The following is a 17927-nucleotide window of genomic DNA, read 5'->3' on the forward strand; positions in this document are numbered from 1 at the left end:
GTTATTTTGTATGGCATCAGTACCCGATGAATTCGTTTAAAGTCTCGGAGCATGCAGGTATATTTCTAACTCGTATCTACTTCCAGCTTTTTATTTTGCTAGGCTCGTCTCAAAAAATGAATGCAACCAAGAAGGACCTAATTAAGTGTTGGAGCACTTACTAATGTGGCATGCATGGTCACCTATCCTTTTTAAGCATTGGTTTATTCCACATATAGAACCAAAATTAGATTAGAAGTAATGTGATTGCAATTAATAATTGCCTATTCCCAAAGGAAGAGGCCAAGAAATAAAAAAAATGGATTTTTAAAATTGGACCTAACAAACCAAAATGGAGGGAGTAATAATTAAGCTTGTCATCATATAAGAGCAGTCTTAGTGCTCCATCTTGGGCTATATCTTAATCGTAGCACCTAAATAAAAATATGATGTGGCACCATACTTAATGTGGAAAGAGAGAGTTATCATATCTTAATCTAGATACATTTAGCATGGAAGCCATGACAACTCATACTTCCTCCATCCAGGTGCATAGGGCGCATGTAGGGCGCGTAATAAAAATCAGATAATCCAAGAGTAGAAGCAGTCATGCCCCGTGTCTCGTTCTCCCCAAGCAATTGTTTCACTTGTGAAAATAGCCAATCAACACCCAACAAAACCACCCTTAATTCCCGTGATTAGTGCCCCCTTAATTCCCTTGAAAAAAGAAACGGTCATGCAGTGGTGGAGTGGCTTGTTGGTACCTAAGAAATTAATTACGCATGCATGGTCCAATCAACACCCAGGAAAACCTCCATGCATAGTGCAAGCGCGTTCATTTTTTTTGAAGGGTGCAAGCGCGTTCATTTATTAGAGAGAGAGTTTAACTGCTGCTTTTCGCCTAGCCCAATCCACGCATGTCTAAGGGGGTGTTTGGTTCAGAAGTCCTAGGACTTTTTCTAGTCCCAAGGACTAATTAAAAAAGACTCTCCAGTAGAGTCTTTTTTTAGTCCCTATAGAAAAAGTCCCTCCCGTTTGGTTCCTAGGGACTTTTTAGGGACTTTTTCTAGTCTCTGAGACTAAAAAGCCCCTGAGACTAAAAAGTCCCTGAACCAAACACCCCCTAAGTCACGATGCCCATCCTAGAGTATCTCCCAGAACTTGTTGGTTAGTTTGTTGGTAAATATATCCATGTCATCAACCAACAATGTATCATACAAGTACTCCAATGATTGTATGTAAGATTGACCAATAGAAGGTGAGAGAATATGAAAGCTTGCTGTCTTTCTCTTTCTTTACATTGGGGCTTGTGCACACGTTGTTGGTTCATGTTCGTACAACCTCACACGCTTTCTTCATTTATTACTTGACACCTCATCAATGCTTACATAGAAAATTTACCAACAAGTATCTTACAACTATTGGAGACGCCCTATGCACCTGGACGGAGGGAGTACTTTTTTCTAACAAAACACATTAAATGAGAGCTCTTTTAGACATCTCGTAGTGGAGAGTATCATGCACATGATACTAGTCCATGATGCTACTTTCCCAATGCATAGTATCATACACTTGTACTATGATACTCAGTGGCGGAGCCAGAGCTTTTCTGGAGCCTGGGCAAGTTCGAGCCTTAGGTGAAAGAAATTTGGGTGTTTGGAGTACAACATATAAAATGACACCAAATTTCCGAATCAAAAATTCCATTAATATATTATATGTTGGATATCAGGAGAATAGTCACAATTTTTTCATCTTTCTTGGAACATGCTCAACCTCATTTGGATTAAACTAATCGGCAACGTTAGGTGGTGGCTGTGGCTCTACTTCTGTTTCCGATTACACTCTATTCACATTTGGAGTGCTTGGTCTATTAACCCAAAACCTCCTCATCACCGAATTATATGATTTAAATCTTGAAGTTAACATCAACTATTTAGAACAAATCTTTACTACAATCACGAAGAATCGTCACCAGTGACCAATTACCCACACCCTGACCTTAAAATAAGGCCCAATCTTGGAGTATCTGGCGGATCCGTTGCGGCTCCACCAGCTGCTAGGCACGCACCCATGCTAGCCTTCGCGGCTGATCCGTCTCCATTTCGCGGCTGATCCATTCCCCGTCTCAAATGTGAATAGGCAAACAGGCGGGGCCACAGAGGGGTGGAGCGATCGACCGATTGTGCCTCATCTCAAGTAAATGAGTTTTGCTACACCCACGTGTAATTACGAGGTGAAGGGGGTTAGGGAGCGATTTGACAGCGTATAATTGGACATTAATGAGGCAGCCGGCCGACCCTGAAATTCAGAGGAGGAGTTTGGTTAGTGTGGAAGCAAGTTTCGTCCGTTCCAAAATAAATTTGAACAAAAACCATGACATATATTTTGGAGCTTATGTTTTTTAGAGAGAGTAAAAAGCTTTATGTTTTTGTAGTTTTGTTCATTCCAAAATAAGTGTCATGCTTTTAGTTCAAATTTGAGCTGAAAGCACGAAACTTGTTTTGGAACAACGGAGTAAAAAGCTTACTTTTTTTAGAGAGTAAAAAGCTCTTCTAGGTCTAGCATTTTTCCAAGTAAACAAAGCAACAGCCGATGAGCCCAACCACATATCTTAGGTAGCCCATTACAGAAGGAAACACAAGTAAACTACAATTAGCCCATTAATCTATTGTATTAATCCAGCTACTACTACACTAGTAGGCCTTCTCGTTTCATGAAGTGAGCAAACGGAAGCCCGTTTCGGCCACTTCTGCCCAGGTAAACCATGGTGGGATGACAATTTTTCTAGTTGTGACATGGCCATCGCTAGCTTCCATGTAGCTAGTGAGCCCGGGCAAGTGCCCAGGCTAGCCGGGCGTTGGCTCCGCCACTGATGATACTGTATTATAAACCATCTCTCACATAATTAATTATAGTATCACATCATATTTTTTCTTTGGTGGCAATGCATCATACTCTCCCACTATGGGAGGTATTAGATACAACAATAAAATATAATCCATTGAAGAGCTATATCTAAATAAGCATTTAATGCATATGATATAGTTTACTCCCTCCGTTCAGGTGTATAAGTCACATTACGAAAACCAGATTTTTCCAAAACGTTTAGGCGCCGTTCATTAACTTCCCATCTCGATCCCCTTCCAGCCTCGTTCACCAGCGAGATTTGCCTCCACTGCCTCGTTATATTCTAGTGAAAACCCCCTTTCTCCCGTGTTTTTCTCAGGCAATGACCAATGCATGTAGCACGTCTATACTTTGATTAGGCAAGAAATCAAAGCGGCTTTGCATGCTAGAAGTACGTAGGCCTGCATGGGTAGCTAAAACGTCATCTTCTTAACTGCCGCAATTAAATGCTACGCCCTCCGTCCGGTGAAGGATGTACATTTAGCTTTGAAATTTGTTCACAAAAGAGTGTAATTCTATCTTTCCAATGCACTTTAAAATAGAAAAAAATTATTTCTCTCTCATCACACGGTAATCAAGACCAATAACATTCAACGCACGGTCTTTTTAATTTCTACATGCACTTAGCTCATTGGGGGTTAGGTAATTATAGAGGAGAGAGATGGTGGCTTGCACCTTTCCAATGCATTTTTTACTCCACTTCATAATTTGTCCTAAAATATTTCTATATGTACACTTTTCATCGGATGAAGGGAGTACGTTTAGAAGAAAGAAATGAGCGCTTTGATTGGAAAGAGGGCCGGTCTAGATTTTTCTTCTCCTCCAGTCTGCTTGCACCTAGGTCGCGCTGCACCTTCTAATATGACTTATACACCTGGACGGAGGGAGTGAAATATAATGCATTGGCAGTGCCTTAAATATAAGCTGCCAATGGAATTTTTTTTTTTTGCAAAGTCAACGGAATACTAATTAAATTGACCACTCTCGTTGCAGTTCACTCCGTCAAATTTATTGCAAGAAGGGAATGGATTGTAGCTGTGACAAATAATGCTGAGTTCTGTGTCTACAATTGTGCGTGTGTAACAAAAATTGAGAAGATCTGGTGTGTCGAACCTTGGCATAGCAAGATCAGTCTAGTACTAGCCGTTCATCCAATCCTATCGTACGTGTTCTCACCGGGGGCACTGCTTTTAGACTGGCAACTGGGCTGGAAGCGCCAACGTAACTATTCGGCTGCTGACGTAAGGACAATCGCATTTAACCCAGGGGATGCCAGCAGTTTTGTAAGTGGGTCTTTTGGTGGCGAAGTGCAGGTTTGTCTGGCCGGATTTCTTCTTTTCGCTAACTAAACTTTGACTCTATGGAGATAAGTTTCACTACAACGAAACCTTAAGTACTGTTGTATATGCTTGGTTATGTTCAGGTTTGGAGGCTTGATTCTTCTCTCCCTGAATATTCTTTGCCTGGGCATATGGACAGACTGAATTGCCTTGATTTTATCACACGCGGAGATCAATGGTATTTGATCTCTGGCTCTGATGATTGCACCGCCAAGGTATATGTGCCATTATCCTCAAACACGCCACACTAGCTAATTTAATACAGTAGGCGCCTCCCCTCAATAAAAAACAAAAATAAAACAGTAGGGGTCTCACATTATTCTGAGTTGCAGAGGCCGGGATGATCCTCCTTTGTCGGAAATTAAATAATGCTAAAGCCTAAACGCTACTTTTCTTTCAAATCAGATATGGGACTTGCAGAAAAGGGTGTGCATTTGTACGCTGGAAGCTACGTCTCCGGTTCTTTGTGTCCTTGTCCATCCAAACCTTCCAGTTCTAATTACAGGAACAGCAGATGGCATCATGCACGTCTGGAGCTCCACTAATTTCAGGTAATCACCGTATAATTAAACAACATTATGTTGTTGCATATAATTAAACGCCAACTAATGCTGTCATGGAATGTGGTACCAAATTTATAACCCGTAGGTGCCTATGTTGCATATACTATGTATTTTTTGCTCTCATCTTGGGAGATTTGTAAGTGATTGCACAATAATCCACAGGCTCAAGAGAACCATTAACTTAGGCGGCGGTGGACGTGTTGTCGGTCTCGCATGTTTGATGGGTTCACGAAGGTACATGCCCTTGTTATTTTAATTTCATTTTTATTTTCTGTCTGACTAGGAGAGTTGCTTCGCTGCATGCTCTTTAGGTGGGAAACAATGATATAATTTTGTCTCAATAATTATCAACAATCAATCAAGCTTGCCCTTTGTTCATGTTCCATATTTTTTTAATAGAGAAAAAATATTTTTGGCCCCACAAGTTTGCGCAAAAGTACACATTTGGTCCCTCATCATTTTTGGGGTGATTGACATTTCATCCCTCATGTTCCAAAACCGACCAAGAATCGTCCAAAACCAGAGCGAAGCGGTATGGGGCTGACATGTCAATGGTTTTCGGCTCACTGTGCCACATGGCGGTCAAAGTCAACTATTTCTCCTACCCCCATGTCTCTCTTTCACACAACTCATTTCCCAAGGTCTTCTTCCCCAATCTCCTTTCTCCATCATCGGCTCCCCGATATCTCGGACATTCCTTCAATGCCGCTCCTCAACGAGGCGAGCGCCTCGCTACCGCCAAGCACACCATCAAGAGGCACCTCCCGTATGTGTGCTTCCAGAACCGAAAGCCTCCACAGCCATCGCAGCATCTAGTTCCATGACGCATGCGCCTGGGAGGCCGTCCAGTGCACCCTCCTCGTCCAGTCGCAACACCTTCCTCAACACTGCCCATGTGCCCGCGCTGGCCTAGCACGGACAGTAGTAGCAAACAAGTCGACCCTCTGACGCTGGTGTCGAGGAGGAATGCATGGAGCTTGTCTTGGAAGGCGAGGTCCATGGAGGCGACGCCCTGGGAGTACATGGCCACACATGCAACGTTGTTGGCCTCGAGGTGGCGCGGACCCCATGGAGCATGGTGGTTTAGAGCACCGCACCGCCGTCGGTGCTGCTGGTGGGGCGGGAGCGAGACGCGCGTTGCCGTCAATGGGACAAAGTGGGAGGCAGTTAGGGTGGAGCGGGCGTTGGTGTACCTGGGGATGGGGCGACGCGGGGACATGGACTTCGCCGACCCGATGGAGGACGGGCACCTAGTTTTAAATTTCAATTTCAGGAATATTTTAGCACCTACCGAAATTACCGAATTTTAGTGATTTCTGTTTACATTTCGGCCAAAGAACCGGAATGTTCGCTTGAAATTCAAAAATATATTTGAACATTTAAAAAATATTTTGAAAAATATTTGAATTCCTGTGTACAACTGAAATTACTGAAATATTTTTACTGAGAGTTAAATATGTTGGTGTCTACTGAAATTGCTTCATCGAACTCTCACTGAAAGTGAAAACCGCAACGGCAGAGAAAACGGGGTAGACGAGACGGTCATATGGGGCAGAGGAGGAGGAGCTCGGTGGTGGACTGGGCACGGATGGCGGGAAAGAGGAGAAACCATGGGAAGTGGACTACAGTGCGAGGCGCGTGCAATGAATCCCAAAGGCGACGCAAGGAGCATATTTCTCTAGGTGGTGGGGAAGGCTGACTGCGGGGGCTCTCCATTAGAGCAACCCAGCAGAGTCACCATATCCGCAACATGCAAAGCACTTTTGGATGGCGCTCCATAGTTTTTTGGTGGCTGCGGAGGTTGTGCCCAAACACAGAGTCGCCATATGCAGCCTTCATAAATTTTCCGATTTTTATGATTCAACAATATGTTTACAAACCATTAATTTGAATACAACAAATAGTCCAAGTTAACAAATAATCCAATGAAACAAATTGTTCAAGAGAAAAAATGAATTAAGGAAAGTTAAACACACCATCGTCCAGCTAGATGCTATTGATGCTCAGTAAAAATCTTCACATGGCTGATCATGGGCCAGTCTTCAATCTTCTAGTACGCCTCAAGAAATGTTCGAATATGGTTTATGTGCCTACGAGGCCTGACAGTTGTTCCCATGTGATTATAGTCTTTGGCCATCGGTGTTTCCCTCTCATCCTGAGTGATCATATTGTGTAGGATCATACAGCAAGTCATGATCTTTGTAAAGCAATCCTTATTCTAGAAACAAGCAAAACCCCGAACAATTGCAAACCTAGCTTGCAGCACTCCAAATGCTCTCTCGGCGTCCTTTCTCCCTGCTTCTTGCACCTTTACGAAATGTTTATGTTTCTTACTTTGAGGATTAGAAATCGTCTTCACAAATGTTGACCAAGATGGACAGATGCCATCGGCTAGATACTAGTCTTGGTCGTACTCATGGCCTTCACCTTATAGTTGCATCCTGGAGCAGTACCACTTGCTAGACTAGCAAACATATGAGATCTCTGCATGACATTGATGTCATTATGAGATCCGGGAAAGCCAAAGTAGCAATGCCAAATCTAGAAATCCTCGGAGGCAACCTCTTCCAAAATCATAGTTGGATCACGGCAATGCTTGGTGAACTGATAGTGACATGATCCCGGGAAATTCTTCGACCTCCAATGCATAAATTAAACACTCTCAAGATCCCAAGACAGCCTCTTGCTTCACTGGTTGCTAAAAGCCTCGCCGTTTCCTCATCGTTGGGTGCTTGCATATATTGAGCTCCATAAACCCTTACCACAGTATTGAGGAACACTTTTCTGCACATTATGATTGTATTTTCTGCCATTAGAATATCATAATCTGCAGTATCTGCAGGAGTGCCATATGCAATCATCCAAAGTGTCGCGGTCACCTTCTTTAAACAAGAAAAACCCAACAGACCAATGACATTCCTGACTTGCTTGAAAAATAGTTCATTGGCTTCCATGTTTGGAAATTTGACGGAACAACCGTATGGACACGTGGAAGCGTCGTTGGAATAGGTAGGGAGGGTATCTAGTATCTGGGGAAAAGTAGCCGGCCATGAGCAGATTATGGCAGGCTACTCTATTTGGGTGAAATGTCAAATGACCTATCTACGACCCCGCACACTTCCTCTTCATTCGGTTGTCCCTATCCATTGGGCAACCATCAATACAATCTCATTGTCTTAAGCGTCCATCACCCCACTCTCAGACTTGTCGCTTGAAGACTACGGCGAATTATCGAAAAACTTCTCTATCATCGTTGACATCTACACTAATTTTGAATCCTATGTCATCTACACGAATCTATGCGGAGCTAGGCTACTACACATGAGCAAATTTAGGAAATTTTACCTTGGGGCAAGTCGTTGAACATCAAGATGTTGCATGGATGATGCGGGAGATGGAGTTGGTGGCGGCAGATAGTCGGCGCGTGATGCTGCCCTCTTTAGCAAGCCGAAGAAGGGTGGATCAGCGGCAGAGAGATGCCTGCATCTAAGGATGGCAATGGGTCGGGTATAGGTTGGGTACAACAATCCCATACACAACATGCTCATGTGCGCCAATGTCTGCCCATACCCGGCGGGTACCCAACGGGCAACTCAACACACTAATTCAAAAATATGCCATTCAATAGTATTTTTTGACAGAAATACAAAATTGAACTCAGTTTCATGACATGGTCAAAGAAAAAGGATTTCATTAGTTCAAGCAGAACACTTCAATAGTTTAAACAAAGGGATTCATGCACGACCACACATTCACATAGTTAAAGTGTATAACTTTGTCGGGTCAAGTTCGGGCATGCCCATAGGCAATAGTTATACCTATACCCTACCCATGGCTAATCGGGTAGGGTTCGGGTGCTACCTTTGGGCACAAAAGTATGCACAAACCCTACCTAAGCGGGTCGGGTACCCATGGGTAAAACTGTCATCCTTACCCGCATTGACCTCCCATGGCGCGACCATGGCAGTGGTAGGCGGGACGGCGGGAAGCAGACGTGGGGCTGCGGCGAAGTGTGATATGTCCGGGAACGGCTCAGTGGAGGCGAGCAGGGCCAATTCGTGGTGGTTTTTGTTGGGGGGAGGGGGGGGGGTGGAGGAGGGGTCGCAGCAAATGGCTGCAGAAGGGGCGCGCATCCTGAAATGTCCCTGGTGCCAAAACAATTAGTGGATGGAGGGAGCACTATATTGCCTTACCCAACCTCCAAATATGGAGGCTCGCGAGCTTGATTTGGAGCAACCTTCAAAAAATATGACGGTGGAGCGCTGGATGACGATTCTGCTAGACCCATTTTTGGCTAAAATTGTCATATGGGCAATTATTTTGGCGATCGGGCTGATATGACAATTCTGTTACACTTGCTCTTAGACTAGCCACAATGATGAGTAACATACACTAGTAATATACACATATCTCTAGACTATATTATTATCTTCATAGTGGGTAGTAACATAAGTGTGGTAATATGCAAAGCTTCATTTATTAGGTTATAGACTCATATTGCATTGGGACATGTGATGTTACAGTAACTAGCTAAGTTACTATAACTACCTCTCTCCTCATTAATCACTGCCACATAAGCAAATTTGCTGAGTTGGACTTGATGTTACTGCTGAAATTACTCCCACTGTGGCTAGTCTTATCACCAAAGGAGATGAGGTGGCGACTATCAGGGAAATTTAGAGAGAGCGAGATGACTTTGACTGATGACGTGGTAGCTGGGATTCCAGAAACCAGTGACTTGTCAGTCACAAGCTTTGCTCCGGTATTGGACGATTCATGCCTGGTTTGAAAACATGAGGGACGAAATGTCGCACCAAAAAAGATGAGGATCCATTTGCGCAAGATTAAGGGATAAAAAATATACTTTTCTCCTTTTCTCTTCTTAATATCTATGCCAAATATTTCAAGATTCTTATTCCTATTGTCTATTTATGATAACAAAGTTGTGAAGAGGAGTATCTTTATCTGACAGGATTGTGATTGGGCAAGAACGCCATATTTACCATGGATATCCATGACGAGGAAGTGATTGTGCTCCAAGCGATGTAGACACCGGCGAGTCACGCTGTCGCTGGCGGCTACTAGTGGTCTGAGCTTGAGGATCCAACCAATGCGCCCGCCATCGTTGGGAACTTTCGACTTGATGTGAAGATGGAATTCTGAACCAAGCACCTCTTACTGGAGTGTAAACTGTTTGCAACTTGTTAATTCGGCATGGAATTGAGTACATCTACAGCTAAATCGTCTGCCACAACTGTATTGTAAGCTGAATAATAAATAGCTTCAGATGTGCGATTAAGGAGATACTAGCAAATATGCCCGTGCGTTGCAACGAGGGAAAGAAAATATTGAGCCTCATGGCTCAAGACTCTCAACAGGTCCACATCCTCTATTTCAACACGGCGTCAGTTGTATCACCGCTTATCCTTCTTCCCCTCTCACAGATGGTATGGTCTTCACCTGATCACAACAAATCGAAGTGTGCCCAATCCTACGGTGATGCGCCCGCCATGTCATCGCACACTTGTGATTGTGCACGTACAAGGGAATGTTTAAAACTTCAAAAGCTAATGTCGCCAGATATGTTTATCCCTTGATCTGGTCCATATGCCTTCCCTCGTACTTCTACTCGCTTTTTCACAACCCCCGTGCTTTGTTACAGATCAAACACTTGTTGCCATGAATCACGGATTGGCCGGGTCAAGGAACTGGGTCACGGTACATCATCGGAGATGGAATGCTCATTGAGGACTGGATGAGAGGGGAGGGTGTACATGCCAAACCGGATATGGCAAGATGTGATGACAGTGTTCCTCTTTCCCTTTGTAGGAGAGGATGTTTATTACCACGTTGACGGCGGCACATAGAGAAACGGTTGAAGAAGGCGAGGTGGCTCTCTCCGAACGGCATTGTGGAGTTCACTTAGTACAACCTAAATGACGACTACAATGATATAGGTGGGATGTGGGTGAAGGTTGTCCCTAGCACACGAAAACAAAGCTTCCTTATTGCATCTTAGATTAGCACCCAAAAGGATGTAAATCGTAAAACCATTATCTTATATCTTATATTTACTAATTGGAGACACCATCCGAGATACAAGTTAATCCTAGAAACTAATCAAAATTATCCGTTGGATCTCCCCATTGGTTTTCTACAACCGTGGGATTATATCTTGCAAGAAATCCATGCACTTTGTCCCACTTCCCACGTCAAATCCTCATCTACAGGCTACGAAAGGGGAAAACAAAAAAAAGAAAGGGCAGTTGGATGAAACAAGAGACCTGCTCTTCTATCCCACATTGATGAGTCCTCCTCTTCTTGGTCTCTCCTTGTTACCCAAGAAAAATAAACTGAGCGTCACCTCCTCCTCACGCACAAAACTATCTTTCTCTGTTAGATATCTCTCTTCTCCATAATCTCTCCCACGAGTCTTTTTTTCTCTCTCCCGTGAGTCTACTCCAGACACAGCTATCCTTCCTTCACGATCTATGCGCGCGGCCGCCGCCGTCCTCCCGACCTCCATCAACCAGCCTGATCGTGCCGCCGTCTCCAGGTACATCACATCATCCACTGCATCTTCTATATGCCACTGCTCTAATGGACTCTTACATCGCCGTTGTCAAATCTGGAGGCTGCCGTTGCAGGCCAGTGCGTCCACTTGAAGTCCACTGCGACCACTTAATTCTCTGTAGCACGTCTCGCGCCTCAGTCTCCCCTTACTGCTGTGCCACCTCTTATCTTCTTCAGCTTTACCAAGCGGCAAATTAGCTGTGCAGATGATACACCAGCAAAGACGGGGGCAAGCCAAGCACATCCTGCTGTTGGAGATGATGAATAATTACTCTGGCTGCTGCTGGCGCTGATGCCCTCTTGCCAAAAACAGTAGTAACAATTGCACTCACCTTAGGTAATTGGTCCTCCTCAATAGACGTTCAATTGTGTCTCTGAAACTGTTTATGGGTACAAATCAGGAACAGTATATACTACGTGAAGGTGGGGCAGAGTTTTTTTTTAAGGTGGTGCAGAGTTGGAGACCTTATGGCTCTGTAAACATTTTGTGTAGCGATCATGTGCTAGACTAATTTTTTTTAAGGTAGCAGCATTGTGCATCAGATATTTTTCATTCTCTTTATGATACTTGATGTGTGGTTGAGTGTTGGGCTAAATATTTTAACGACCTGAATTGGTTACAAGTGCAACACATTTTGCTTTTAATATCTTAATCATATTTCCAACCGATACCTTACAGCTGGCCACTTATATCTCTGCACATATGCATGCATCGTAGTGTATAATGTTATCTTCCAACGTGAGGGAAAATAAAAAAAATGTTGTAATAATACGAGTCTGCATACATATGTATAATTAACAACTTCAAATTTATATTTGGGCACATGGCCGGTTCAATACTTATTTCTTGGTCGAAGCTACAGATATTTGCAAGGTTACTTCTCTGTTTTTGTGGTTGCGGGGTCTGCATAGTACATATCATGGTTATTATTGCTAATGTCGTGCTTCCCCGTTGCCTGCAGGTCATTCGCAAGTTAGAGATTCTGAGGATATTTGGCATTGATGAAATTTAGTTCTGGATAAGGATTACGAATTAATGATTACAAGGTGCAACAAAATTCACTACCGCGATGTTATGAATATGGGATTACGAAATAGTGAGCTGGGGATACTCAACAAGGTTCGAATTACTTCTTGATCTTCTGTACGTATCTTAGTAAATTGGTCGCTACTTGCAGGAAAATGTGTCGGACGAAAAAGTTAATAGTGCATCACTACAGCTTACATCATCAGTGGATTTACAGTTCAAACTGTTCCCCATGCTGTGAGGGGCTGTGCTGCTGTCTTCCCATGTCCCGAAGTGCATGTGCTAGGAGATATTTATCATTCTATTCTACTTGACCCAGTATGCATCCATCCTGATAGGTGATGATAGGTTATGTTGGCGCCGCATCCTCGCAGCGCCCCTCTTCTTCTACCTCACACAACTCTCTCTTCTCTGGTTGTTTCTCTCAAAAACACACACACATTTAAGAAACACACACACGCACACACACATGTACCAAGGAAGAGAAAAAGCTAGCTTTGCCGTGAGGCTCTCCTCCTTGGTGAAACAAGAGACTACATTTTACCTCAGCCCTCTCGGCCTCTTTTCTCATTCCTTTTCTTGACTTATATAGCAGTACAAGAGACTCATGTGCGCACGACGCTGGCCACCAACATCATGACCTGCCCACTAACTAATTCCTAGCTACATGCATGCCCACAACCAGCACTTGCGCAACCTCCAACGGCCACAAAATCTGACCATGCACTCAGGACTCAACTACCACTAAGACCTTTTCTCTAGGCCACTAACTAAATCCACGAGTTGGCTAATCCTGCATGCACTAACCAACACTACTAGCTTTCCATGCAAACGTGATCACGTCTCTACGTTGGTACACAGCCGCAGCTTTTAGTGTCACATCTCAACTACATGCATGCATGATCTAATCAGGACTAATAACAAGATTAGTTCCAACAGGTTAGTCAACAATTTGTTTTTAGCTTCTTCGGACTTTAATATTTTTTTTGTGTCCCATAAACTGTTGCAAGGCATATATAAGGCGCAAGAAGCATATACAAGGCTTTAATACTGTTTCAGGCTTAATTATTTTGATGGTCATAACTGACAAAGGTGCAAGAGTGTACGTATGTTAATTATTTTGGATGAAAAAACACATAGTCTGATATGCGATTGTGATTTTCACTTTGTGCATCTTCTCGATGTTTCCACTTTGATAATATAGAATGTATGCATGAAGAAACGATGTATTCCTGAACTTAAATTTTTTTAGGTAAATCATGGGATTGGAAAATGTTTAGTTAGCTATTTTGTAGAATGACAAGACTTTAAGAAAGTAGTCTCTTGTTTGTAAATATCGGAATATTATTTGTTCCCACAATTGTATTGTTTCCAAAACATTACTGACTGTGAAATAAATTTAAATCCGTATACTATGAGGCAACAAAACAGTATCATCATGTTGAATAAATGTAAATACTATTTTGGTGTATCGAGAAATGATTTTTTGGTTTTAACAATAAACTTTCAACAACTTAAAAAATATAAATTCATAATTAGTTGTTTTTAATATAGTTAATATTATCAAAAATATTCTACTAATAAAGTATAATCTGTACAACTACACCGTGCAGTCGCACGGGTTAATGGCTAGTTAGGGTTAATGATAAAAGTCAAGGATGATCATCCATAGTGAAGAACCAGTACCTGTTCGGCAATAAGTTGACGTCTTTGCAGGCCATCCCTACGAAGAGATCACTTGTTCCCCCTAACCTTATTCTTACCAGGTGGTGAATTTACAAAATGGAAAGAGCCTTCTCCGCGCCGGTATCCACCCGAAAACTGTACTCCTGCATGTACGCTGGAATAGCAAAATAATAATGTAAAACAAAGCCCGGTATGGAGTATATCATATATAGATACCCAGGACATATTTGGAGGGAGATAGTTCCATCATGGAGTAAAACGTACATTCCCAAGGCACCCGAAAGCAGCTTAATCTGGCCTGATGGAATTGCACATGCTAGATATGCCTTTCCTGATTACCTCTCTTGGACAAAGCGATCCATGCATGCAACTTGATTAATCAGCTCCCAGGGCCGCACAACATACTCCGGCGATGTATATGTATGTATGAGCCACTAAATAATGGCTGATCGATTCTCGTCACAAAGTAGCCGAGATACGATTGAAATCTGATTCAAACCCTGCGGTTGTAGACCCCGATGGAAATGAACCATCACGTCTAAATCACTAAAATTGATACCCTGATCTTGCTGATCCCGGTCTAAATTAACCTTGAGGCATTTTTAGAAGTGGATTTGATGGCGTGGCACCGAAAGGCTGGGATCTTCTGATTTTGACAAAATTAATCACGGCCATGTATGTCGCCCCCACTTGCCAGCGTGATAGACAAAGAAAAATAATGGTACGCAGCCGTACTCAAACCCAATTTGTTGCGTCTAGTATTTTTTTTTGGAAAAACTTTCAGTCTATTCATCTTTAATCATAGTAATCCAATGACAGCTAGAAATAATAAAAATTACATTTCAATCCGTAGACCATCTAGCAACGACTACAAGCACTGAAGCGAGCCAAAGGCGCGGCGCTGTCATCATCCCTCCCTCGTCGGAGCCGGGCAAACCTTGTTGTAGCAGACAGTCGGGAAGTCGTCGTGCTAAGGCCCTGTAGAACCAACGCACCAGAACAACAACCATGAAGAGTGTTAATCAAAAGAATCCAACCTGAAAATAGACGAACGAAGACGAACAACAAACAGATCCAAGCAAATCCACCAAAGAGAGATCCGCCGGAGACTCAACTCCACACGCCCACCGATGATGCAAGATGCATCACCGGAACCAGGCTAGGTAGGAAGACCTTTATTCCATCTTCAGGGAGCCGCCACCGTCTCGCCTTCCTGAACAGGAAACAAACCCTAATAAAGCTCGAAAAAAGATCTAAAAACGGAGCCCTCCCACCGGCAAGGACCGAGATCCACTCCGCCTCATGGCCATAGGACCACCGGAGACGGGATGGACCGGCGCCAGCGCCGATGGAAGGCAGAAAGCTAGGGTTCTTGGGAGGCGGCGGCTAGGTCCAAAGTTGCAGTTTGTTCTCCAAGGAAACCTTGCGTCCCCTGGAAACCTTTGCGTCTAGTATTCAAACCTGGGACTTTCAGTTTCCATCGGATTCAAGAGTTAACACACTGTATAAGACCACTCCAGCTACGGGCGAGTCGCTCCACGTTCGACCAACGCCAGCTATCGTCGATGCGCTCTGGCGCAGCCTATACGTGCTCCACTGCCCTCTGTTCATGTTCCAGCTCGCTGCCTCGGTCTGCGATCAACCTTTGACGCCTCGTTCGAGCTCTATCGCCTTCCACCCAGATAGCGTATGCCGCGCTGGGATAGGGTCAGGGACATTGAGCGAGGAGCAGCACCAGTGGCAGCTCTCACAAGAGAGAGGAACAGTGGCAGCTGGCCAGAGAACGAAAAAGCCGCGACTGCAGTACAGGTGCAGCGGGATTTGCAGGGACGCCGAGAGCAAAGACAACGGTGGGCCGGCGGCTCGGCGTAGTACAGGTGCATCATGCGTAAACAGATGAACTCAAATCACAAAATTGCAATGGAAGCTGGTACGGGAACAACCCAGAGATAGCTACAAAACGCTCCGGCGAGTTAGACATGAGCGACATCGCTATCTGGATGGCGCCTTTGTGAAGGAAATATTACTAGTAGTAAACATGGCTTTTGTTCGGGCCAGATAAACCCATTAGTTCCGGTTCATTAACGAATCGGGACCCATGGGTCCATTGGTCCCGGTTCGTGAGGCCAGGGGGCCTGCCGGGCCTCGTGTGGGCATTGGTCCCGGTTCGTCTGGCCCCTTTGGTTCCGGTTGGTGGGACGAATCAGGACCAATGGGCATCGCTCCTGGCCCACTATCATTGGTCCCGGTTGGTGGCTTGAACCGGGACCAATGAACCGGGCCAATATTGTGCCTATATATACCCCCTCGCGTGATAGCACAGCACACTGCTCTGTTTTTTCTGGCCAGCGAGGGGAGAGGGCTTTGTGGTGCTCTAGCTCACCTTCTATGCGCATGAGGTGTTCGATGGAATGCACGAGACACATTACTTAAGCTTTCTCCTCTCCAAACTCGACCTCCAAGCCCCATTTTCCTTAATATTTGTTTAGGTTTAGTTGTCCGTCACGTCCCGTCCCCGTCTTCATCACCGTCGATCGCCCGCGCCGATCTCGTCGCCGGCACCACCGTGGTGAGCCTCTTGTGTTTATCTTCTTTCTGAAAGGAAAAAAAATCTTACTTGTATGTTTAGATAGATACTTGTATAATTTTCTTACTTTTATTATTGCTTCTTACTATATAGTGGGATGGTTTTGGTATCCGCCCCCGTCGACCCTCGTCCTGTCTATAATTCGGATGTGGTATATATTATCTTTATAACTATTTAGTTCATTTATTGTTTATGACAATTATGCCGACCAACGTGACATAGATTTTATTTATTTAGGAGGTATGTGAACCGGAAATTCCAACCGACCCTATTGTTGAGAGGTTAAATTTAGTTAAAGAAGAAAACAATTTCTTGAAGGGAAAAATAAAAAAAATTGAGGAGGAGATGATGATATTGGAGTTGCATGTTGCGGATGTTGTCGATGATCACAAGATCAAGATGGATGCAATGTGCTTGAAGATTAGAAAGATTAGAAAATATGTCATTCATACCGAGGCTTGGTATCATTATGCCGTTGGATAAATTGTTACCTTGGTTGCGATTATGATCACATTTTTTTTCACATTGAAATATTTTACATAGTTTCAATGTATAGTTTAATTAATTAGATGCTCTGGAGAGCTATATGTTGTTAAATGAGAACTATGTATGTACTGTGGTTTTAATGTGATGATGAACTTCTATTAATTTGGTAATTTAATTATCTATTCATGATGTTCTGTAATGGTTTTTGACACACTTAATTATATATAATGCATGCAGATGAACCGGCAATGGATTTACGGTGACAGACACACCTCCGAGTACATTAAGGGCGTGCATAATTTTCTCGAAGTGGCTGAGGCAAACAAGCAGAATGGTTTTATGTGTTGTCCATGCCCTATATGTGGGAATACGAAGTCTTACTCTGACTCGAAAACCATTCACACCCACCTGCTTTATAAGGGTTTCATGCCACACTATAATGTTTGGACCAAACACAGAGAAACAGGGGTTATGATGGAAGACAACGAAGAAGAAGAGGACGATGACAACTATGTGGCCCCTGAATATGGTGATGCAGCAACGGGAGAACACTAGTAGAAAAAGGGCCATTCGACCCGGTTCGTGAGGGCCATTTGTCCCGGTTCTCGAACCGGGACCAAAGGGTCGTAACTAAAGCCCTATACCTTTAGTCCCAGTTCGATCGGGAACCGGGACAGATGGTGCTCCACATGGCCGGAGCGGCTTGCCCAGGTAGGGGGACCTTTTGTCCTATTTGGTGCCACCAATAGGGACCAAAAGGCTTCCACGCGTCAGCA

General features: G+C 43.8%; 1 protein-coding gene across 1 annotated transcript in view; it reads left to right on the top strand.

Annotated features, from left to right (window-relative positions):
* Positions 1-10091, top strand: part of LOC119325270 — a 25065-nt gene extending 14974 nt beyond the window's left edge. The window contains exons 18-23 of the mRNA XM_037599012.1: positions 21-57; positions 3883-4202; positions 4313-4444; positions 4635-4780; positions 4955-5026; positions 9765-10091. Of these exons, the coding sequence (XP_037454909.1) occupies positions 21-57; positions 3883-4202; positions 4313-4444; positions 4635-4780; positions 4955-5026; positions 9765-9810 (753 nt within the window). The 3' untranslated portion in view covers positions 9811-10091. The remainder of the gene's footprint in view (positions 1-20; positions 58-3882; positions 4203-4312; positions 4445-4634; positions 4781-4954; positions 5027-9764) is intronic.
* The last annotated feature ends 7836 nt before the right edge of the window (positions 10092-17927 follow it).

The sequence above is a fragment of the Triticum dicoccoides genome, chromosome 6B (genome assembly GCF_002162155.2).
Source record: "Triticum dicoccoides isolate Atlit2015 ecotype Zavitan chromosome 6B, WEW_v2.0, whole genome shotgun sequence".
In the NCBI taxonomy this organism is placed as follows: Eukaryota; Viridiplantae; Streptophyta; class Magnoliopsida; order Poales; family Poaceae; genus Triticum; species Triticum dicoccoides.